This window comes from Filicampus tigris, chromosome 8 (genome assembly GCF_054856515.1).
Source record: "Filicampus tigris isolate MCC_2025a chromosome 8, RoL_Ftig_1.0, whole genome shotgun sequence".
Taxonomy (NCBI): Eukaryota; Metazoa; Chordata; class Actinopteri; order Syngnathiformes; family Syngnathidae; genus Filicampus; species Filicampus tigris.
This window is the reverse complement of record NC_141224.1, coordinates 11,801,354-11,825,116: the sequence shown is the minus strand read 5'-3', so window position 1 is coordinate 11,825,116 and position 23,763 is coordinate 11,801,354. Positions and strand designations below refer to the sequence as shown.

Genomic DNA, 23,763 nt, shown 5'->3' with positions numbered 1-23,763 from the left:
AACTGTTGTAAGCAATCCAAGAGTAGGATCAAAAATTCTACCTTCACAAAGATAGGTTTTTGCTTTGAGTTTTCTGATTATGAGCCTAATAGAGGAAATTTTACACATAGAGAACCAAATGTCATAAGTGAATATTTTTTTCTTTTTAAAGACGTTTTTGAAATTCATTTTATTGGGCAAGTAATGTTGCACCCGCATTATGTTGGAGAACTTGGCTGTAACGCAAACGCAAAGCCTCTCGTGTTAAAAACATTTACAAAAAAAGATGATGATGATGGACGAATAAAAAAACATTTTCGACAGTCTGTTTTACTTAACTGAGCTTTACAGGCGCATTAATAACAAAATGAACTCCAGTGACAGTCTCACAGTGCAGTGCAAAGACAAATGAAACAGCATTAGTGTCTGTCAAGTAAAAACAAATCAAAACCTTGAACCGTCAAATGGAGACGCTTCCAACACCTGCCATCTCTCACTTCCTGACCCCTGCCCTCATCATTTAATTACACAGCTCACCTTGTCTTCAAGTAGCTTTCATGCAAGAAGTATGTATGTGAGGGTTCTGCTCTATGTCCTCATGTAAATCCAACATGAAGTAGAAAAGTTCTACAAAAGGTCAGGAGAGGCATAATTCTGTGTTTGAGCTGATCTGGCAACAATGAGGCACTTTGCGGGTAATGTATCAAATGTAGTTGCAGAGGTGCTGAGTAGGGGTGGGGAGGGGCTAATGAATGAGTTTCAGAACAGGTCAGAAGCACCATAAAGGGGCAAGCATATCAGGCAGTTGTGCCCCCCACCCCCCCATCTAATTTATCTCACATGCACTTTTTTCAAACATTAAATAAAAAAAACCCATTAAAACAAGTTAGCACACACATTTCCTAACTTCTCCTGAACACATCATTCAGTGTGGTGCGCACGTGGGCCGTCACACAGCAGACGATTTCGACGTTCAGTACACAAATGACGCTGATCTCATGCTCAGCATGCCATGCAAGTTGAGTCACTGTTACATGTTGATAATGTGGACAGTTTATGACAAATTCATTGGTAAGGAAATCAGAAAATATGAACATTTGACTCCATTTGGATTCTTTAAAATATTTTAAAACATTTTCTTCCGTTTCCGTTTGGTGTGCAAAGCTTAGTGGCGACACTGTTTTCCAGATTTTTTTTAACCATTGGGCATTAAATTATCTTTAGACTTACGTTTAATGGGAATGGTTAAGTAAAATAAGATGAGATCAGGAGTGTTATGAATACATTGTTGAGATTAAAAAAAAAAAAATTCTACTACCGCAGTTGTTTAAATATTAAGTGTCTCGATTAAAAAAATACATATGATCAAAAAGTAATTGAGGGCACAGAAGCAAAGTTATGCTATGGAGAAAGTGAGGTTGTTAAACAGTACCTAGCATGATGAAGACCAATAGTTCACTATTTCGACCCATCACAGAGACATGAACATAAACCCGAGTACCTAAGTGGGTTTGAAAACGACCGTGTGCGGTACAAGACAAATATTGGTTTAAGTATACTAAGTGAGAACACATCATCTTACACCATTTTTATCAGACATTTAACTCACCATCCTGGAGCTGTAGTGAAATATTGCTTGTGAGCTTCTACAGAGTGCAAACATGTGCCATGAGTTAGCGATGAAGCGACGCAGATGGGCCTGGAAACTTGATGTTTCCTGATGTTGGGTCGAGGACGACTTCACACTTAAACAACAGAGGAGGATGCCCAAAAAAGTGTTTATTCCACAATCTGAACTGTGAGCATGTTAATAAATACATGAGCTCCTGGCCAACTTTTCAATGTGGTGCATGAGGTACTTTGTCATACATTAAAGAAACCTTCACAGGTGGTTGAGTGCCTACGTTGGTCCGAACATTGTAAACGTTTAGCGGTGAGAGTGAAAGTCCGTGTGTTCTCACGTGGAAGGCTTTGGTCGTTCCTTTTGTTTCTCCGTCCTTCAAACAGTCGTGGCGTTGTCGTAACAACTCCAATACGCGCTCCGGCGCGCGGCTTTGTGTGACACGCTTTACAGTGCAACATGATAAACATCCTGTGTGACAAATGGCAAGCCGTGCTGAACAGACAATAGCATCGTTTAAAGGTGAGTCGAATCTAGGCTGAAAGAATGAATCTCAGGCATATACAGTTGTTGGAGTCTTTTGGGTGCATTTGTGAATGTTTCATTCATAATGTTGCGTGTGTGTGGTTGTGGTCCCGGTCGCTCTAAGCTCCCTGGAGCAGAGCCGTGTGTGTGTGCGTGTGTGTGTGTGTGTGCGGTTGTGTGTATGAGATGGAGGCAGTAGTGGTCCGTTACAAGTACAAACGCGACTAGTTGAGTGACGGCGAGCGCTCGGTGGTCCACAGCAGCTCGATGTAGGGCCACTTGGTCTGGAGGCAGCGCTTCACTGGAGTGTCGTCGGTCCGTACCATGGGGTCTTCAAACCCGAGCACCAAAGCGGTACCTTCCACGTACTCTACCTGAAACACACACACGTACACGCGCATGTAAGTCAGTCCGGATTTTGGATAAACAACTGTAGTTTCAATGTATCCCCGTGGGAAACAATATCACATGATTTAATTTTTTTTCCCTGACCTAGGGATGTGCAATTAATCGAAAGTCCATTACAATTACGATTATTACACTCCACGATTACAACATTAGAAAATTGGCATTGGCATAATCGTAAAAAAAAAAAAGAAAGATTGTTAATATTCATTTATATCCAACGCACTGTTTACACAAGGAAATCATAATTGAATTTATAAATTTGCATATTTGTAAATTTTATTTTAGAAAAACTAATTTTATACATTGTGTTTGGTCCAAAAGGAACTTACTTACATTTTTTCGTCTTTACATTATTTACGTTTAAACATGTTCTTGTTTTGTACCCAAAAATAAATGATCGTTTGAATCATTACCAAAAATAATCCTGATTAATATTTTTGTTCAAAATAGAACAGCCCTATCCTGACCCCAGCGACGGACAGTGGCGCTATCAATCTCAGTCCAGGCACTTCTCCTACAGTGGTGTGGGCTGAAATGCGGAGTGTTGATGCTATTTTAGAGTAGACACAACCGCATGTGCAGACACACACATATATACCAGCTGCAGGGGTGGGAATAATACTTTAAATAAAATACTTTCAGGGGCTGTTAGACCCATTTGAGTATACGGAAATGTAATCGCCACTGCAACCTTAGAAGCGCCTTGGCGTGCATATATGCATATGTTTCTGTCTACTTGTGGTACGCCTCCTGCGACTTCAGGTAGATGCTTGGGAGGGTATTTTTTTTTCTTTTTTTTTCTAAACAAGCCCATCCACGCTGACAGCTGCAGAAAGCGATATTCCTGAGTACCAGGCTGGTCTGCGGCCACAGACACACACTGACAGCCCTCCGTCACACTGAGCTTATCTAATAGGCCTGTCGGTGAACATTTATCACAGCCGTGCTGTTGACACCCGCCTCTCTGCCGTCATGACTTTGAGGAACAGGAGGCAAAGCCATGGAGTTTTTGGCTGACTGAACAAGCTATTAGGCTTGCAATGGCTACTGTTTATCCTGGAAGGGACAGGGGACCGCCAACAGTGTGAGCGTGTGTGTGTCTATGTGCATGAATGATGACAAGGAATGAAGACATAACATGGATGGAGACGGCTTAAGAGAAGGAAGCATCACTGTCTCACCCTCTCGTTGTGGTTGGACTGTTTGAGTCCATTGTAGTGGTAGACGGTAAATGAGTCCGGGATTCCTGAATCCTGGAACACAGGCCAGGTAACAAGAGTGAAAAACATGCTGGAGAGAGACTCTCTGGCCAGAACGTAACGGTACAACTGGAGGTTAAAACCCAGAGGTGGAACATTTTTGACTGCAAATCCTGGCAGCAAACTCACAATGCTGCGTGTTGCATTCAAGTGTTTTTAATGCACTGAGGCTAAGTGTAACTCCAATTACCACCTAACAGCCAAAACTAGGAACGCAATGACACTTGTGCTGACTTTGGCTAAAAAGTGCAGGATGCTAACAGGGTGTGTAGTCTGAGCGCGCGTCCAGTTTCTTCATGTTTGGATGAAACCCAAACCCTTGACCCAATCCCACGTGTGCGTCCACTTGGCTAATGGCGGTATAATTTCTTTGCAGCTCTGAGCTGCTCCTCTGGTGGGTCTCAAAAGCCCTGATCACTTTAACACAGTTCTCTCTATCTCTGTCTCATATAAAAAAAAAAGAAAAGGGGCTTAACCGCTCTGTCTAAACTCTTGAGCAAGCAGCGCCATGTGATTGTGAACACACGCATAGATTTCACATGAGACACCGCAAGAATGTTTTGGCGCAAGAGCCTTTGATTAGCTAGCACAGCACTTGGCCACCGACACCCGACGCTTATGTGAAGGCGACCTCAATCTGATCGTTTTTTAACTGCGATAAGCACAAACAAATGGGGATGGAAGGAATTTGTGCGTCCACCTCCGTGCACATACCTGATCAGGAAAGAATTCCAAGAGGAACGGGCCCAGAAGAATTATGCCCAAGTTCTCTGGATCCAGCTTGTTCTTCACCAGGCTGACACTGGAAGGGAAGAAAAAAAAAAAAAAAATAGTTAAGAACACAGGGAAACATCACGTCATGTTTTGGTGAGCGCCCTGCGTGTTTTCACGATGGCTGTGGTGCAACTAAATATACCACTTTCCAGACATTCCTGCGTGTTAGATCAGGGTTATTATTATTATTGTTATTATTACAGAGCAAAGAAAAAAAAAAAGACTCTTGTTCGATTGCCCTTTTAAGGCAGCGGGGAGAGAGCAGACACCGACTACATGCGAGTGTGTTGCGCGGGCGTACACACGACGCCTTCCTTTTGAAAGCGGACCGGATGTGATACGATGATGCGTGCAATTCTCCCCGTGGAGCGCGTTGCAGTTTTTCCTCGTGTCTGATCCATCCTCGTGTATGGTGCGCTAACGCAATCAGCTGATGTTTTCTCTGGAACCGGTGTATGATTTACAGTCATGCGTCAATTGGTTTCAAAGCAGACACTGCTTGTCTTTATCTGGCGGTGGTCTGAGAAAGTCACGCTAATTTCAACAGAACATTTGGGTGGCTGGTTTGAAAGGGCCCGGTGTGGTTTTAATGATATTAGCAGCTTTCTATCTATAATGGAGACAAGAGAAGAGAGCATTCAGCTATGCAGTAGCTTGCAAAATAAGACATCACAGACAAAGTGTGAACATTCAAAACTTTGTATAGAGTTATGTTATAACACCATCTTTGGTTTATTTTGAAGAAAACTGTCTGTTGTGGCCATGGCAATGAAGGACTAAGAAGAAATGTGCACGCGCAGTGCACAACAATACACACGTCGCCAGACGCCGACAAAGCGGAACGAGCAGGAAGTGTGGGCGAGGATCAAGCTCGCAAATTGGAGATTAAAAGTAAAAAAAAATAAATAAATACAAAATTAAAAAAAGTCCAGTCTCTGCTCAGTGCTACATGTGTCATAAAATAATAACGTGCAAAGGAGGTCACAATTCACATAGGATAAAACACCTCCAGATACACGGACGGAATAGAGTTGATGTCAGAATCGGGAATGTACACCAGTAAAATATGTCTTTGACAAATTCATCATAGAGTTCATAAACAGCAAAAAGTTCATGAAATAAAAAAAAAAGAGAAGTTCAAATGACCTCATCCCACTTTGCAACTGTAAAAGGTAGAAAACATTCCATACCGATGATCTGAATTCACTCTCAATTCAATAGAGCCTCGAGGAGGGCAAGAACCCATATTTGGTATTTTAAACCAAGTCAAAACGAGCGCATTAAAGCTTAATTTTCACTTCAAGGAACATGCTAAAAATTCACTTAAATGAACCCAATCCCCAAAACGTGAACACATTGTGGAGGCCGAACGACGTGAACACAGAATACTTTTATGACTGTGAATATCAACCATTTGATCACAAGTGGCCGTCCCAGAAAGTAATAAAACAACGCAAACATTGTGAAGCGCACGGAAACAACCGCATGTCCTCATTCTCCTGGCAATAAAAGTCCCAAATGAGTTGTTTTAGACCGGCACCACCAACTAACTGAATATTATTCAATATGGTGCATGTGAGGCTGCTACACTCGTGTTGTGTGTGGCAAGCCGAGAGAAACGAGTACCCCCCCCCCCCCCCCCCCCCCCCGTGGTGTGCTCTGCTATGTTGTGATGTGTTGGCCATCTGGGGCTCTGCAGAGCACATCAGTGCTCCAAACACCCGACTATGCCCGTAGTCCCGGTGCAGGGCTTAGCACTCCTCTGTGGAAAACGTGCTCCTGTTTGAAGCAATGCTTTTAAGTGTTTCCTCTCTCTAACAGGCTTTCTTCCTGTCGTTAATGTTCTCCCTCCGAGCCTCGGATTCTGACTTCTTTTTTTTTTTTTTTTTCTTGCGCTTTCACAATGACTGTGCTCTATCCGTACTTACTAGAAGCCTGGTAGTGAAACGTGAGCTGGGCCGCTGACCTGGCCTGGCCGTGACTTTGGAGTGGCAACTTTAGAAGAGCTACAGGTGCCACATAGACACACATACGAGCAGCCGCGAGACATGCAAGCACTTACTACTCAGGCTCTGAGACAAGGTCAAGGGCTTTCATCACTTCCTGCAGCAGAGAGTCTGGGATGAAGCCGTTATCTGGGGGGAGACACACAAAAGAGAGATGGATGAACAAGTTGGGCAAGGACACAACTGTAGCTAAAAAAAAAAAAAAAAAAAAAGGTGGGGGGCGGGGGGCCCTTCACCCACAGCCCACACATACAAACCATATGAGAATGAACTTATGATGCAAGGCAAAATCACCACGCACATATACACCTTGCCCTTTTGCTCTGACCTACATTCCATGGACATGATGATCACTTTACCTGTGAGGGGACGCTTTAAACGCTAACATGTGCTTCTGAGGGCGCGGCGGTCTGAATTTGAAATGTGACTCACTCAAACATGAACATGTGCGCCTATGAGGGCTCTTGTTTACATGCATCTCAAACAACTCCACCTCACCCAGAAGAGTAGGCGCAAATAGTATTTATTAAGCAACCTACGCAGACAGTGTGGTACGAGCGTGTCTTTGCCCTCCTCGCAACACACGGAGCCGCGCCGACTCGGCGTGTGACGCGGGCAGATTTACAGAGCATTAACGCGGCACTCAGAGTGTGCTGAAGCATGGCTAAGGATGCGTGTAGCGCATACATAATGTATGTGATGACGCAGATTACGTCCTCTTGCATGTGTGGATATGGTGGTCATCTAAAATGGTACACAGATTCTAGGTGAAGGTGAGTGAGGACGTGCGAAAAAAGACAATATGCTGACCACAATGCCCTGGCAGGATGAGATTGTTAATTGTAACCATAAAATGCTAAAGTCCGTGTTTAGGCAGCTGGAGGAAAAAAAAAAACAAAACAATTGACTGAATGTATTCTAAGATGCATATTGCCCAATTTATGCTTATGCTACGCGTGCATAAGTGGCCACGGCAATTACGTTACCAGCGTGGCAAATGACGGGATGGATATGAGACAATGCCGGGGGACACGGTGGGCTGACGTGGCTTGCCGGCGCAAACTTTGAAACTGCTAAATATTTGCTACGCCAGTCATGGTGTGGATTAGAAATTTAGACGGTCGTCGTAAAATGGGGTAAACACAACAAAATCTGAGAGTACGTAATAGGGCGTGACAAAACTCGGTTGTGGCACTGCCGTAGTGGGACGGGAAGCGTCACGGTATAACCTTTTAGGTTTTGTCATGTTCTCCCGTGTTTGATGCGCGTTTGTCAAGCTCGGATGGCAACTTAGGGTGTATCGTCACGTGTTTTATCACATCCAATTGCGGCGTGTGACGGTTTACTAGTCCAGTGTGACATGGCGCGTGACACTGCCCGCACGGTCTGGGAAGTGGTATAAAGCCAGGTCTGGCAGGAGAGCTTCATTTAAATCTGCCGTGGATAAAAAGTAGCCCAAAGCTGCACGGCATCCACTTTTCACCCGTAGAAAGGCTTGACGGGAAGATGAAAAACGCATTAGACTTTGTTTACAACAGAGGAAATTTGAGGGACGATATCAGAACATGACGGATGGGCTGGGTGGAAACGTATTGTCATCCGCGGTAGACCACGCCTTTCAACCTACAGGACTCAGCAGCCACTTGCCCCCACGGCCCAACATGGATTCCGTGATAGACCATGAGAAAACTTTGCAAGATTAGAGAAGAGAAAAAAAAAAAAAGGTCAAAATGCCACGGTCCACTAGATTTTGGGTAAACTGGCCTCCCATGACTGGCGGTAATATAACAAACATAAAAATAGATTCTGAAAATGTGACAGCACATTTTTTGTGACATGCTGCCAACTATAACTGTCCTACAATTTACTATATTAATAGAAGAAATATGCGGTTGCCCAAGAATTTTGTAGTATTGTGCATATAGTCACGTTAACCATGGCAATTAATTTGAGGTTAATGGACATTCACCGATATTGGATCTCACCCTGTTTCTCTCATCTCTGCAGCAGATGAAAACATACTGTATATACAGGGTGACACAAAAAAAAACGGGAACTTTGTAACAATCCAATAAAACCAAGAGTGATGGAAGAAAAATATTTTATTCATAGTAATTGAAACCTTAAAACCTACCATTTAAGAAACAGTGGATTTTTTTTTTTTATCACATCCTGTAGATGGCGTCCTCCTGTATGAATGCATTCAAACATTCCCGTTTTTTTGCGGTCACGCTGTATATTTTTATCTTATTACATCAGTGGTCCCCAACCATTTACCAAAAGGCCACAGACCAACGATTGGGGACTACTGTCTTACACAGGAAACACTCTCTTTCCAAACCCACTCTTTGTATTATTACTATTGCGTCACTCTATTTGTCCTTTCCCCCAATAACCGGGAAGCGACAAGGAGGAAAAGAGTGGGATGGTTGACTCAGCTGTTAGAGGAGCTGAGCTCAGTCAGCAACCTAAACAACAACAGAGGAGATGAGAGAGAAAAGTCGTTCTGGTTGTTGAAGAGGAAAAATATTGGAAACCCCTAGCGCAAATTGAGAAAGAAGCAAAGGGGGCGGTTGTACATCACTCGATAGGCCAGGAATGCTGCGTCGATTATACCATGTCTCCTCATACTGAGTGTGATGCCATGTAATAAATACTTTGCAAGAATTGATTACCTTCAGGATCAAATGACTGGAAGACCCTCCTTGCCTGCTCTGATGGACACTCTGGACCGACCAGGGTCATCTCCTGTAGGCAAGAAGACACAAATACTGTTGTATTACATATCGAGAATCGAGGAAAAAAAAACCCAATGAAGTGAAAGACATGACAAGAAGAATGTTTGACTTATTAATGGCTCAGATTTGAGCCCAGCAAGCAGACAAAGGATGTGAGGGAAGTATAAATCAAATGGATGTTGAGTGTCTGGTGATATAACCAACAACCTGTAGAAACAGCTGTGTCTGTGTGTGTGTGTGTGTGTGTGTGTGCGCGCGGCTGTGCAAGGGGCCAGTGTAATCACTGGAGTCTGCCAGGCTATTAAGTGATTTTCTGATAAAGTCTGCTGACTTGTTTTTACTGCAAACACACAATCAGGTAATCAAGTCCTACACATAAACATGATTCATGAGAAACTCTGCACTTTGTTTGTTGGTGAATTTCACCCAGATAAGATTAGCAATAAGCAAATACCAAACTGTAATTTTTGGATAGTTATTCATTTTGATAGGTTCTTTAGGATATTAAATGTAGAGCACTAGAATCCCATCTTAAGTCCCGTTCTCTGATGTTTCCAAACATGGATACCAGATATCGAGAATGAACACACGTCTGTTCTTGTTTTTCTTATGTAAAAAAATGAGAACACAATAAATCACTTCAGACGAGGGACTGAATCGTTCCAAATATCGGTCAGTTTTGGCCCAAAACCCTGAGGAACTTTAGCTTCCAACATGACACTGAACCAACAAATAAATATCTCAATAAAATACAGACGAATATGAAGGTTTTGAAAGCGTGGGCAAAGATGATCCATGATGATAGACAAAAAAACACACAATTCTGGCCATAAAGCACAGCATAAGCTCCTAATATTTTTAATGAAATTAAGTTAAATTGGATGTTATAATTCACATTATTTTATTGGAAAAAACGTTTTGATTGATTTATGCTGCAAATTTTAGCTATAGAATATATTTTAAAATTCTACTTCTGGTATATAAATCACTAAATGGTTTGTGTCCTGATTACATGAAAGAAAGGTGACTGAATATAAATCCAGTGGTGCTCTGAGGTTTGCCGACTTGGGTTGTTAATTACTTGAGCCCAGAGTTCAAAACAAACATGGTGAAGCAGCATTTAGCAGTTATGCCGCACACAAATGGGATTAGCTGCTGACAGAAGTGAAGTCAGTATTTCTCTACTTTGCTTTCAAACGGCGGACGTTTGCGAATTTGAACAAACCCTGACGAGAAATCAACATTCGCTACCTTCGCAAACATTCACCCCTCCGTTGGAGACAGGCTTTAAATGACTCTGTTTTGAAAATATCGTAAATTTGTTTGCATTTGAATGTTGCATTTTGCCTTTAAATGTTTAAAATTATGTGAAGCACATTGAGTTATCTTGTACATGAAATGCGCTACATAAATATAGCGCCCTTTATGAAAAATGTATTTGAACAAAGCTGTGTTCACGTTTTATGTCTATGATACTGTCCGGTGCTGACGTAAGGGAAACAAGCCAAGATGACACAAAAGTAGTTAAAAAAAAAAAAAAAAAAAACGGCATGAGGTGTCTAGGTGAGAAACACTTTTTTCTCTCTTTTGGCGCCTACATACTGGCCAGCAAGTGCATTTCTGATGACAAACACTACACTAACACACAATGTTGTTGCAGGGCAAATGAGGCCTGGTCATCTCAGTTTTACTCGGCCTTTATTAAAGCTTGATCCAGGCAGGCTGCTCAGGTTTCACTGTCCACTTATTACAGTGCTCAGTGTTCACCCGGGAGAAAGACTGAGCAGAGATGACTCGCAGCTGCTTTTGCTTCATACAAAGAAAACAGACCGGTCGACACGGTGATCTGTCACACATACTATAGCCTGCCCTGATTTGTTAACATTATAGGCTTCATAAATCTGCCGGTAGATTTGTCATTACCTAAAAGTGTCTGTCCCGCAAGGAATATTAAAAAAAAGTGACCGATCATCACGAGAAAAGTCGTTTTTATTCTTCGAAAAAAGTCACCGGTTGAACACCGCAGTGTAGGTCTTGTCACACGGACTATGTTGATAAGCTGTAAAACTTCATCAGTAATGTTAAGACAGTTTCTCTCGCTTTGTGCAAGACCCAAAAGTGCAATGAACTTTTGCAAAACCAAGTTCGGCCACAGTTTATTGTCTTCCGGGACATTGCTTACCACTAAAAACAAACACATGGTCATCAACAGAAAAAAAAAAAAAAAAAAAATTACCATTATGGCTGTTGAGTAGATTATATTACAAAGTTCACAAGTTATCATAACATGATGGCGAGGTAAAATAATGGAGGACAAAATGATGTGACTCTGTGTGTGTGTGTGTGTGTGTGTGTGTGTGTGTGTGTGTGTGTGTGTGTGTGTGAGATGACAGGTCTGCTCGGTTGTCTTTGATCTGTGTTTTATTAGAGGCCTGAGGAAGATGCTGCTGAGTTGGGAAACATGGAGCAAACACACTCCACGGGGAGTGTGTGTTTTCTGTCTCTCTTCTTGGTGTCATTCCATTCCATCACTGTGAGTGTGTATGTGTCTGAGACACTGTAATTACCCCTTTGCAAACGTTTATTTGCCTGAAAAGAGAACAACTATATTGTAGTTGCACATGCGGAGACCCTACAAATGACACTTAAAAGAAGACACGATATCAACGGGGCCAAGTGTGTACGTGTGTGGCCTTGAGGAACACATTCCATTCCCCGCAGTCCAACGTTTTGGCTGAAATCCTTGACCCTCTTCACAGAGCAACAACAAGCTTCTCAACACAGGAACAAAGTTAAGAAAACACAAGCTAAAAATCAAGCATGTCCTATTAAACAGACACTGACGTCAGACTGCCGCCCCCCCCCAAAAAAATTGACCCCGCATTTGATTACATGGGCACCAAAAGCCAAATCTAAAGACCACCCATTTTACTTTCTCTCTCTCTACCTGCGGTTTGTTTTTTGAATGAGAAGTGCACTTGAGTCCAGTTTACCTGCACTACAAAGGTACTTTAAAATTGGAGGACTTCCTCTTTGTCCCCAATGCTCCCTTTTTCTCTGTTTGACCCTTATCTTCACATGCAGGAAGCTACGTGAGTAATTTCCCTCCGGTCCGCCCAAAGAGCTATTGTATGTGCTGAGAGGCTTTGAGTGCCCATGCAGCAAGTCTGAAGGGATCCGTTTCAAGACAACAAAGCTGAGATCTTGTCGTGTTCCGAAAAAAGGATCACGACAAGACAGACTGAATAGGTTTGTTCCGCGATATGTTCCGAATGCATCTCAACTAACTTGATTCAGGACATGGTATCTCACCGAAGTCGGTTTTTCGGGTGCATGTGTTTCAGTTATCGAGCAGTCTTACATGCTAAAAGATTGCCTCGCCAGAAAATAGAGGTGACACCACAGAATGGCTCTACAGCATTTCGATGGATCCTGTAACAAAGAGGAATACACGAGGGAAAGGACGACTAATGCAGCGCGCACACAGCCTTTCAGCCTCCTACAATGGCCTTCGGTCTAACCTGTCAAAGATTATTAACGACTGTCAATGTACACCGCTTTGCTACTTTGTGCTTCCACATTGCACTCACCTCACATCTCTTTGAAAGCATGTTATTTAGAAAAGACTATTGTTCCTTCACTTTTAACGCTATGATACTATTGTATGAGGCACGACAGTGTGATCTCAAGGTCGAACAGAATTCAAGGATGCTGGTCCACCTTCTATTTGATGGAAGGTTAGGGATTGTTTTTGTTTTTTTAAATCAAGGAAGTTATGTAATTTATTTCAGTCTACTTCTGATATTTTGCAAAAGTCTTGTCCAGCTAATTGATCCCATGCCATTTTTAATCACAAAATATTGTTTTGGTAGTGGTGTCATAAAAAGCCATAAAAGCCTAAGAAAAATAATACATGCAGATATTGCTTTGATGTTTACTGGACTGAGCTCTTGTGAGGTAGGTTGAGGTCCTGTACGAATTCACACATTATGTCTGTTTTGTGCAACTTTATAGGCATATTCTTAGAGAAAAAAAATCAAATTTGTATAACCGCAGGGTTGATCCACTATGGAGGTTTTCCTATACCATATGTCAAAGCCAAGGCCTGCGGGCCACATCCGGCCCGCGAGAACGTTTTCTACGGTCCCTGGGATGATACTGATTTATTATTAGAACCGGCCCGCAGACCGCGGCAAGCCCGTGTGGGTAGCAGATGTAATCGGGTGTCCGGATTGGATACAGTCCTTCGCGCCTGCCGATGACGTCGTGCTTCATTATATAGTCCTGTAATATATTTCTTTGCCTTTATGTTTGACTTTGACACCCCTGCCCTATACATATGAGTTCTCCATCAAAGTGAGTTCCCAACTGAATGTCAAATCAACTCCTGTAAATCCATCTGATTCGCCCTTGTAGCTAATTAGTGTCTGGTTAGATTTATTATAGTGTTGAAAATATAAATCTTTAGTTTTTAATCTTATTTTATTTAATCTATAACGACGGTGCAATGTGGAAAAACACTATTAACCTCCATAAAGAGGTATTCTGTTATTGAATGCGGTGAAACCGAGCGCTCTACCAGCTCATTTCACATGTACGTCTCTTTCTGATGGCATGGCTTTAATAACCTTTTGTGGTTCGGCCAACACAGGGGAGAGCACTTCACATCAACTCTGTTTGCACTCTGCACATATGTTTTCTCTGTCTTGTACCAATCCTTGAAGAAAATTTGCAGCGTGCGTGTGTCTATTCACAGAGTATTCTCAGGACACAGAGCACTGGTGAGGCTTCTCTCTCTGTTAGTAAATCACTGACCCAGCACATGACTACTGTACTGTACACAACTGTAACTCCCGCAAGAAGAAATACAGCAATACTCATCACTCAACGAAGAGGGTAAAGGTCGATGAAAAATGTCACACACGCACGCACGCACGCGCGCACACACGCTTTTCCTGAGTGACCACTGTTCCTTGAAGGACATCCTCCTGACCCAATCCCTTCCTTCCTCTTCAATCAGTACCCATTTGGGACCAATATATTGAAGCGGTTTGTGGAAGTATTTTACTTGGACAAGTGACATCTACAGTGACTTGTAATTTCAGGGAGAAGGTGATCAAACTAAGAGCAAAATGAATCCTTTGAGAGTGAAAGGCAAAATATGTCAAATATAAAAGCCGTCTCATCCATCATCTTCACCTTCTTTCTTTTTCCCGGCATCTCAAAAACAGATTCAGTTACATGCTATCAAACATTTCTCGCAAGCACACCCCCACACAAGACAACAGTGTGTATGGGTACAGAGATGGCGAAATGGCCTTGTGTAGGTAGATTAGATTAAAAAAAACAAAACACTAATGCTATTAGGCTGATGGTCTAAAAAGCCATAGTCACACACTGGTGACAACTCTGGGGAATACACACCCGTCCCCAATGGCAAGCAGAAGGAGCGACTGACACATCAGAAGCAGGGATCAGATGTTCTGCTTTTGTTAGGATGGCTCTATATTGGGACTAAAAGCTACATTAGCGGGTAGTACAGATTTTGTATCACAATGCCTGGGAAATGGCAGTACACTTCAAACAAGACCTGAAAGCAGATTTACGGTCAAGCAAAGGTTTTAGGCTCACGGTTGAGCATGTTAATGGCGGCAGAGCGTAGAGAAAAGTCATCTACAGTATGTCAGAAAACATGCATGTGCATATATTCAGGTCCAGTCTCTGAGAGTGCAAATGGATCCAGATGGGAATTTTGGAATCATTTTCACTCACAGGAAGTCATCCACATGAACCACACACACAGACACACACAGACGCTAATCAAGGTTAGGTTCCATGCACTCAATGAAGAGTGTGTGACTGTATACGTTTGTGAATATGTCACGAACACCAGTGGAGCTGCGGCAATCGGGAAGCATGCATAACGACGTCTGGTCATCAGCGAACCAACACATGATTCACGTGACTTGTATGCATGTAACTGAGCTTTTAATCAATGGAGTATTACGGGTGTGGTGTTATGAAGATGATTGCCTGGGATGTTTTTTTTTTTTTGTATCTAGTACTTTTTTCGACAAGAGCAAGGAATTGATTTGGAGAATTGATTTGGTCTAAGTCAACTGGCCAACTACATACACAAGTCATTACAATATCTTGTGTTACTTGTTCAGGGACACAGAGCTGTCTGAATGTTGGATTGCCCTCATGCACACGCACACACACCGAATTTGCACTCGCTGAAATCTGCGGACATCTGGGCCTTTCATTGAAGTTGAAAAAGCACTGTTGACCTCAGTTTGGATGAGGGCATCCCACGCCAAGCGAGGTAACACTGTGTGCATTTGCATGTGCGTCTCTATTATTGGGAAATGATGTGAGGATCATCTTAACAAGTAACCCCGTAAGGAATTCAAGGAACATGGATCCAATGTTGATGCTAACGCAAAACAACCTGCTACGACGTAACACTTTTTTTTGATGGACAAGTTACTGACGCCTTTGTACTTTAAAAGAAGACCTATCTTGCAATCTATCCGACAGCCGTCCATCGTCTAAGACGCTTTTCCTGTTCAGGATGATGGAAGAAGCTGGAGCCTATCTCACCTGACTTTGGACATGTGACATCCTGGACTGATCACTGCCGGTCAAACACAAGGTAATTGCGAAGAGCACACTGAGCGGGAACTGAACCGCCGCAAGCTGCACAAAAGTCATCTATATAACCCAATAGAGTACCAATGGCTCAATCATGAAGCGCTCTGCCGCAATACCACAGGGGGCAAAGGCTAAAGTGTTACAACTTGAGGTGAAGCTGGTGGACATGTGGGCTGCATATACACTTCATTAGTGACTGCTTACAGTCAATCGGCACACTTGCAATGGGACTTGGAATCATAACTAATAGATTAATTATCAGACCATTAAATACAGAGTGTACGATTAGATTTTAGTTCAGACTTTTTTTAGTTCCGACCTCCTTAGTTCCTTGCCACATGTGGAACTGATCAACTTGGATAAAAAAGCATAAACAGAAACTGCAGTATTCGTCTTGTCGCTTGTCAGCAGATCCTGTATGATGATGTAGTGTTACAGTTATCACAAACTTGTGAGTGCATGGAAAAAGAATACAGCTGGCCATTCTGATTATTTTCTGGAAACATCATAAGCTGGATACGCATACTGCTATTTGCCAGTCTTAAAGATGAAATAGGGCTGTACAATGTATCGAAAAAATATCGATAGCGCGATATTGGCCCATGCAATATGCAGATCGCAAAGAAATGCAATCATTTTCTGGTTTTTATCTGAATTTGACCAGCCGATGCAAACTTAAAAGTGCATCGCCACTCAATAGTTGAACATTATCTAGGGGAATTACAAATAATTAGCTAAGAATACATTAAGCTCATTTATTTTGCTGCATGGAAAAAAAAATTCTTTCATTAGATAAAAATGTTATTTCTTTGCGAACATGTTAAATACCGCAATACTATCGATATCGCCATATTCAACAACCATATCGCGTATCTTAGCAGGATCGCGCAGCCCTACAATGAAATGAAGTGGATCATTAACCTGAAAACAAACATTTTCGCTACCTCAGAGGCATCTGCGTGGCCTTTCTGAAGTCTTCAGCTCCTGTTAATTCTTCGCATCCACTGGCCCTGATCTCTTCCCACAAATGGACTCCAAACCTCACTCCAAACAAATACCAGTGTTCGTCCATCTCATTAAAACAAACTCAACCGTGTGTCTTTTCAAGTTTTACATCACTAAAATGAAATTCCTTGCTTTCTGTTGCTACAATCGCTCCTCTAAGAGTTAAGCAAAGAAACACTGCCTGACCTTAATTTCCGAAGACAAGAGTTTATTTGACTGACATTGACAACCAGTGCCTCTTGAAGCCTTGTTTGAGCTTCACTAAAGACTGCGGATTTATCCCTGCATTACTTAAAATCGGAACCGCTTTAGAGAAGAATGCCTTTGTGGTCAGTATGGCCACAAGTAATTATTACCACAATCAATAATACCGCTTTTACGTACCATACATATGTACGCCAGACATGATGAGACACAGTCACATTTTTGTCCCGGTTACTATCCCTAACCCTTGACAAAGTTGTAGATGCATGACAAAGGCCCACACTTCATTCAAGAAAAAAAAAAAAAAAAGAAAAAAAAGAAAGACAGATAGATGGAAAGCCAAAAAACAGCACAAGCCATATATGACTATGTCTCTTCCACTCATTTTTACCTCCTCTCACTCCTCCCTTGCACTGATATATGACCTCCCTTTATTAAATCTGTTAAGTGTGTTCCATATTTTGGTTTTCCTAACCTGTCGAGGAGTCTGGCTTTTATTAAACACTGCGTGACATGTGTTTAGACAATTATGGACCCGTGTATTGAACTTGCCTTTGAGAAAAACACAGAAAGGTGAGTTTCGCTGCCAATGATCCAAATAGGGAACTTGGGCGACTTCAGGAAAGCTCCCACCTGAAATAAACAAGAAGACCGAATGTCTTTATAATTAATATTGATTTGATTTGCTATTCCTCTTATGAATCACAAGTTTGATGTGTGGTAATGATTAGACTCGCATTAAATCTGAGACATCATGTGAACTGAAGATTATTTCTCAGACCCGATGCTCAAAATATCCGTTTCAAACAAAAGTTACTGTTGGGATTGGTGCTGGCCCTCTTTCATTACGTTTTTTTTTTTCCATCCACCCATTTTCTATACCGCTTTATCCTGTTTGCAAGCTGAAGCCCAACCCTCCCGACTCTGGGTGAAAGGCAGACTACACCTACAGTAGTTGTAGTCACAGGGCACATACTGTATAGAGACATACAACCATTGACACTTTTGCACTTACCGAGTGGGAAGTGAACCCACGCGGCCTGCACCGAAGTCAGGCTCACCAAAGATTTACTTTTTTTTTTTTTACCCATTAACTCATTCACTGACATACATTGTCACACCGTCTTCTACCCCAACATATGAAAAAAATATAAATAAATTCCTGGGATTGAATGGGCCGGAGTGAGAAAAGGCAAGTAGGTAAATTCGTCAATGGCAGTGAATGAGTTAATAACTTAACACAATGGCCTCTTAAAAGCTTATTTCAACTCACTGGCATGCATCACATCGTTATCAACTTATTGTCATGGCAATGGCAGCTGTCACATCTAAGAGAAAATATTTGTAAACATATTATGCAATCTATTGTCAGTCAAATTTAAAGTGACAGTAGCAGTTTGTGGCTGTTGTTTATAAACATATTTTCACACGGGAGCCTTCCAAATTTTCTTTTCTTTTTTTTTAAACAGTGAGAGCAAACTGTAATATATACAAGCTCTACTCTATATGCAGCAGTGAGGTTGTGTTTATTTGTATTTGTAGTGATGTAAATGCAGTGCGTTAAGCTCACTCATTTCAGTTTGGAAGTGTGTATTTTGTCTTAGGGGTGTGTTTACACTAACTGTACCTTGCAGTAGCGTAGTGACTCCATGAGCGTGAGGAAGCCAACTGATGCTTGCTTATGAATACCATGTAGCTCTGAACATGAAGACAGAGAAGGACAGAAAAGGAGTGACAAAAAATTGAACTGCAGAGTAAAAACATGAGCTTTAAAATATTGCCATCTGGTGGACATGATTGCCAAAGAAAAACTGGCCTGTGGGAGGGATACTTTTCTGTGCGTTTATTAAAGAATTTTTAAGCAAGATTGTGCACCTTCAAAAATTATTGCATCGTATGTTTGTTGTGATTTTTTTTCTATAACTGAGTGCATTAAATATTTGCTGTCTTACTCATTCCTGAACACTCTCGATCTCCATCCCAGACATTGGAGACTGCATGGCCCGTTACAAGGAGGTTCACCAGACTCTGACTGCAAAATGAACAAAGACTATAAGAATAAAGAACGGTTATGATGAAAATACAAATGGGTATGACCGTGCAATTATGTATCATTTTTTGTGCACAAGTGTGAAAATGTTTTCTGGTACCTCCCATGGCCATGCACTGGGTCTACAAGGGGTTCCATCGTGTCCTGGATCTCATTTCTGATGTTCTCAATGCCCTGTAGAGACAAATAGTTTGACTTTCACCCTTCTTATTATCCATCAAGTACGTACATTCTTTCCTCTTTTGGTTCCATAATCATACCTTGGTAAGGATGACAGAGTAGAGGAAAAGCAAAACTCCACAGCACCCCTTCCAGGTGTGGAAGAGAGAAAGCACCTCGGCTTGGAGATCTGACACAGACATCACAACCCGCTTCCTTCAGAAGGGGAAACAAACAAAAACTATTATTGAAACAAACACTTGTATGGCAAACAGCGTTACAATCATTGAAGTTATTTTTGTATTTGTGTGTGGATGTGCGAAAATGGTAAAAACAAGTACACCTTAATAACTCAAGTAATCAGAGTGAAAGCTATTTATTTATTTTTTTACAAAATAGATGACGTACGATTCCTCCAAGAAACCCCCACTACCTATGTTTGGATTTTGTCTAATTTAGATAATACCAAACAAACAACAAAGGTTTGACACCACAGGTGTGCAACATTTATCTCCTCACAGGCAAAGCAAAATGGCAAAATGGTCAGTGGACTGCACTTATATAGCGCTTCATCTACACAATACGGTGGCCAAAGCGGTTTACAAAGCAGGGTGCTGCCAGGTCCATTCGGTGCAAATTAGGATTCGGTGTCTTGCTCAAGGACACTCAGACATGATCACAAGGGTTGAGGATCGAAACCACAACCTACGGGTTGGGAGACAACCACTCTACCGCTGAGCGGTGCGCAGATGCACGGATTAGCATTTGCTAACAGAGTTATAAGCACTTCAGTGCTAACTACTGCAGCAATTTACGAATATTCCGAGTTACGAGCCGATGCATGGTTGATTTTTTTTTTTACTTTGAGTTGTGTCTGCTGCATGTGCCACGTGCACAGTTCTGCACACTAAGTGGCAAGTGTATTTCGGTGGCTCAATGATGCCTTCACAAATGAAAATACATATAATACTTTTACTGCTTATATGGGCACTCGCATTACTTTTCTCTCAAAAGTAAAACTCAGTTCAAAACAGCTTAGCACCACGATATCATGCTAACGCAAAAGCAGTTGATTTATACAGGGGTGGTAAAAGATGGAAAAGAGTATTTTTGGCTGTATTTTATTTATGTATTTTTTTTATCCTTAGGGTAGTTTGACCTAAGTACATCACAGATTTTTCATGAAGAAAGATGAGAACTGTTCTAATTTGTGAAAAGAAAATTGAATGGTATGCCATTAACCACAAGATGCAAGTATTATTTTGGAGAGAAGACAAAGTGTCACTTACTGAAGAACACTGTGAAATCGCTCAAAGCCAAGGTCTTCAGCAGCCAAAGCAGCTAAGTACAAGAAAACAAACATACAGTAGATACAAAACATTTACACACCCCTGCTCTAATGGCAAATTTTTTTTATATAAAAGATGCAATGTAAAGCTCAATTGAAATTTTTTTTAGATATACATATATAGGCAAGTAAAATCGACTGAGAAAATGTTTTTGCACAAATGTGCTTACCCTCTTGTAACTGGGATGTGGCTGTTGTCAGAATTAACCAATCATGTTGAAATTCATGTTAACACAACCTTCAGTGTTCTGCCAGAAAGCAAAAGATAATGAGTAAAAGTCCACTATAACAGCTGAAATTTATCTGGGGTTATCAGAGGTACTTTAAATGGTAATGTGTGTTTAGCATTTAGCAGGATTTTTGAATGCGATTAGATAATTCTAAGCACAGCCACATCCCAGCTATAAGAGTGTGCACACTTGTACACCATGTTACTGCATTTGTTTACTTTACTCCCCTTTTGCAAAAAAAAAATAAAAAAAAATCAATGGAATCCAACAGGTTATACGTGGGAAATGTTTTTGAGCGGATTTTTCTATGGCTCACTTCTTTTTTTGTCACAAAATATTGGCATTTGAACAAAAGGGTGTGTAATCTTTTTATATGCACTGTACACTCTGGTTTTAGAGCATGACGCAGAAACAGCTGATATTGAATAACAGTCATTCAGAGTACTATTCTTGTGAAGGAGTGAGCATTGGTGTTTTAGTGTCATTATTCTAAATTGCAAGCATTGTAAGACAACAGACGTTAAGACTCACTGGGTTGCTGCCCCTCTAGTGGTTGGCTGCTCTCTGGCACTGGCATGTCCTGTGTTTGTGACTGGGTCTGTGCTTTCGTATGCATGTGGGTATGCGGGCTCTGTCCCTTGGCCCATGACACAAGGCAGAACCCTGTGGAGGTGCTGGAACAGGCCGACTCCAGGATTTCACTCAACGCAGAACACAGAACAGTTTTCTGCTCCTCCTCTAAAAAGCACACATAATCATGCATGATTTAATAAGCATACAGAAAGAATGGTAATGGATCTTGGTTTGATGTACCTGTCATGTGTCTCCAGTTTGAAGTCTCTCGATTAAAGAGAATAGTCTTTAAGAGGAAAGCCTGCAAAGAGAACACAAATGTTTACTGCATTACGCTTGATGAGTATTGCTTCCCATGACCTCACAGTCACCCGACTTCATATTTTAGGCAGTCCACATTACACCAAGGGATTTGAAAACGATCATACCTGCACAGGTACAATTACGGCGCATGGCCCCCCTTCAAACTGCTCCAGTGCTGTGTGCTCATTCTCACTGAACACAAACCCTGTGATTGGAACAACACAAATACTGTATGTGGGAAGTGGTATAACTTATTAAGTAATTAAATTTTTTCAGTCATGCATGCCCACAATGTGCATGGGCAAAAATTGTTACAAGATAGACGCCGGACGAAAGGTTGGTTGTATACAATCACGTTATATTTTGCATATAACATACCTTGAGTTTATGCACTAAAATAGTCAGACATAATGTAAAGCAATTTCACTTAAAAACTGTTCTGTACACATACTTCTCTGAGGTGGTGGTGAAGTACAAGAGAATGACACAAAATGCACTCGATCTACAATCAACATCCTACCTTGTGTCCATCTGCGAAAGATGGAGGCTGAAACTGCCCCACTTGTTGGTCTCCCCCACACTAAATCCACCAGCTCTTTATTTAAGTCTGACATGACCAATTTCTCTGCAGGCAGACGTACAGCCACTCACTATGCAGGCCAACGGATATTTGTCGGGGCCAACTTGAAAGATCTTTAGTCTGGATGATAGTCCACTTCCCTGGGCAGGTAGAGCCTGTGGCATTGGCCACAAGCTACCTGTGGAACAAGACAGTATTCCTCTCTGCACTGGCAGGACGCTGGTTGGTACGAGGAATGACATCAACGTGGTTCCATCAGCCTAGCCTGCAGGTAGCATGAAAACCAAACATGTTAAGCAGGAGCCTACATCGGCAGTAACTTAATAATACAATAAACAGAACCACACGGGGTGTACAAAAATAACAATGCACTTACAACAGATACAAACAATTAAACAGCTGGAAAGCTAGCTAATCGTTACAAGGGATGAATAACGAAAAAAATGACGACATCTGACACGAGCAACACGATTACGTGACTACCTTGTTTCATGCTTGTGCATTTACTACGCGTATGATACATTTTTAAGACCAAATGTGTTTGATGGGTAATGATAACGCAAGTTAGCATTAGCATCACTTCGAGTATCAGCTAACCTTAGTATTGCTTAGCAAAACAATTTAATGGCAGTAAGAGCATAATTGGTTGTATATTGTTCCTCAATAGTCTTGTTACGCGAAAAGCTCACTTACCTGAAATACAAAATCGAGTCAGGTTTCCCTATTGATTGTGCAATGTCATTAATATCAACGCCTCTGTCATTCGTATTTACAACGGAGTCAGAAAAGCCTGTGCGTAAATGTAACGTGCTTGTTCATTGGTTGAAATCCAGAAAAGCCCAAATGCGTCAGGGGTGCGTTCTCAACACGTTGTGCTATTGGTCCACACACTTGTCATTTATGTGAATCCCGCCCCGAAGATCCGTGCTGAACAATGCATCCCGCCACAATAATTGTCCTTTGGAATTTAACAATGTATAATTTTAAAGTTACGTTTGAATGTGTGATGAAATGGGTAATCATACATTTTTTTTAAAGAAAGGGTTTTTAAGAAGACAGTAATTTTTTTCGTACCGCATGGCGCACGCCAATATGTCCATGTGGTAATATGTTCACTGTGAGTCCCCGTAGCTGCCAGGAAGCTATCACTCGGCGCATGCGCTCTATGCATAGTTTCTTTCTAGTCTCTGCTTTCCATGTGTTTTGGCGGATCACTTGAGGAGAATTTGCTCGTAAAGTATAAATTGACAAATCGTAAGGAACCGTATTCCCAATCATGGGAGGGCAGGCTAAGGGTAAAAAGAAAACCAAACCAAAGAGGAAAGACAACCGCCCAATCAGCGGTAA

At 41.7% G+C, this 23,763-nt stretch overlaps 2 protein-coding genes across 3 annotated transcripts in view; one reads left to right on the top strand and one right to left on the bottom strand.

The window, feature by feature from the left end:
• Positions 1-1,738: 1,738 nt before the first annotated feature.
• Positions 1,739-23,565, bottom strand: mindy3 (MINDY lysine 48 deubiquitinase 3). 2 transcript variants are annotated; one of them, XM_086037069.1, is made up of 16 exons: positions 23,491-23,565; positions 22,357-22,681; positions 21,962-22,041; positions 21,774-21,834; positions 21,492-21,698; positions 20,672-20,723; positions 19,484-19,598; positions 19,324-19,397; positions 19,126-19,205; positions 18,801-18,871; positions 17,726-17,806; positions 9,248-9,320; positions 6,629-6,701; positions 4,507-4,594; positions 3,715-3,786; positions 1,739-2,499 (listed from the first exon to the last, which is right to left on the bottom strand). In XM_086037069.1, the coding sequence occupies exons 2-16, from the start codon at positions 22,448-22,450 to the stop codon at positions 2,350-2,352; spliced, it is 1,371 nt and encodes a 456-aa protein (XP_085893195.1). In that variant the 5' UTR covers positions 22,451-22,681; positions 23,491-23,565; the 3' UTR covers positions 1,739-2,349. The 2 variants fall into 2 exon arrangements, with proteins under 2 accessions (XP_085893195.1, XP_085893194.1); XM_086037068.1 differs by lacking the exon at positions 23,491-23,565 and adding an exon at positions 23,110-23,227.
• LOC147143704 (uncharacterized) overlaps positions 23,549-23,763 on the top strand; it is a 28,802-nt gene continuing 28,587 nt past the window's right edge. Inside the window, exon 1 of the mRNA XM_086037070.1 lies at positions 23,549-23,759. Coding sequence (XP_085893196.1) covers positions 23,693-23,759 — 67 coding nt within the window. The 5' untranslated portion in view covers positions 23,549-23,692. The remainder of the gene's footprint in view (positions 23,760-23,763) is intronic.

What these genes read in the sequence shown, in the direction of transcription:
- mindy3 (XM_086037069.1), bottom strand. Translation starts at nt 22,450, where the DNA reads ATGTCAGACTTAAATAAAGAGCTGGTGGATTTAGTGTGGGGGAGACCA. An exon ending in CTTTCGCAGATGGACACAAG is followed by an intron (nt 22,042 to 22,356) that starts GTAGGATGTTGA and finishes TTCCAATCACAG; the next exon opens with GGTTTGTGTTCAGTGAGAAT. An exon ending in CCAGTCATTTGATCCTGAAG is followed by an intron (nt 6,702 to 9,247) that starts GTAATCAATTCT and finishes GTCTCCCCCCAG; the next exon opens with ATAACGGCTTCATCCCAGAC.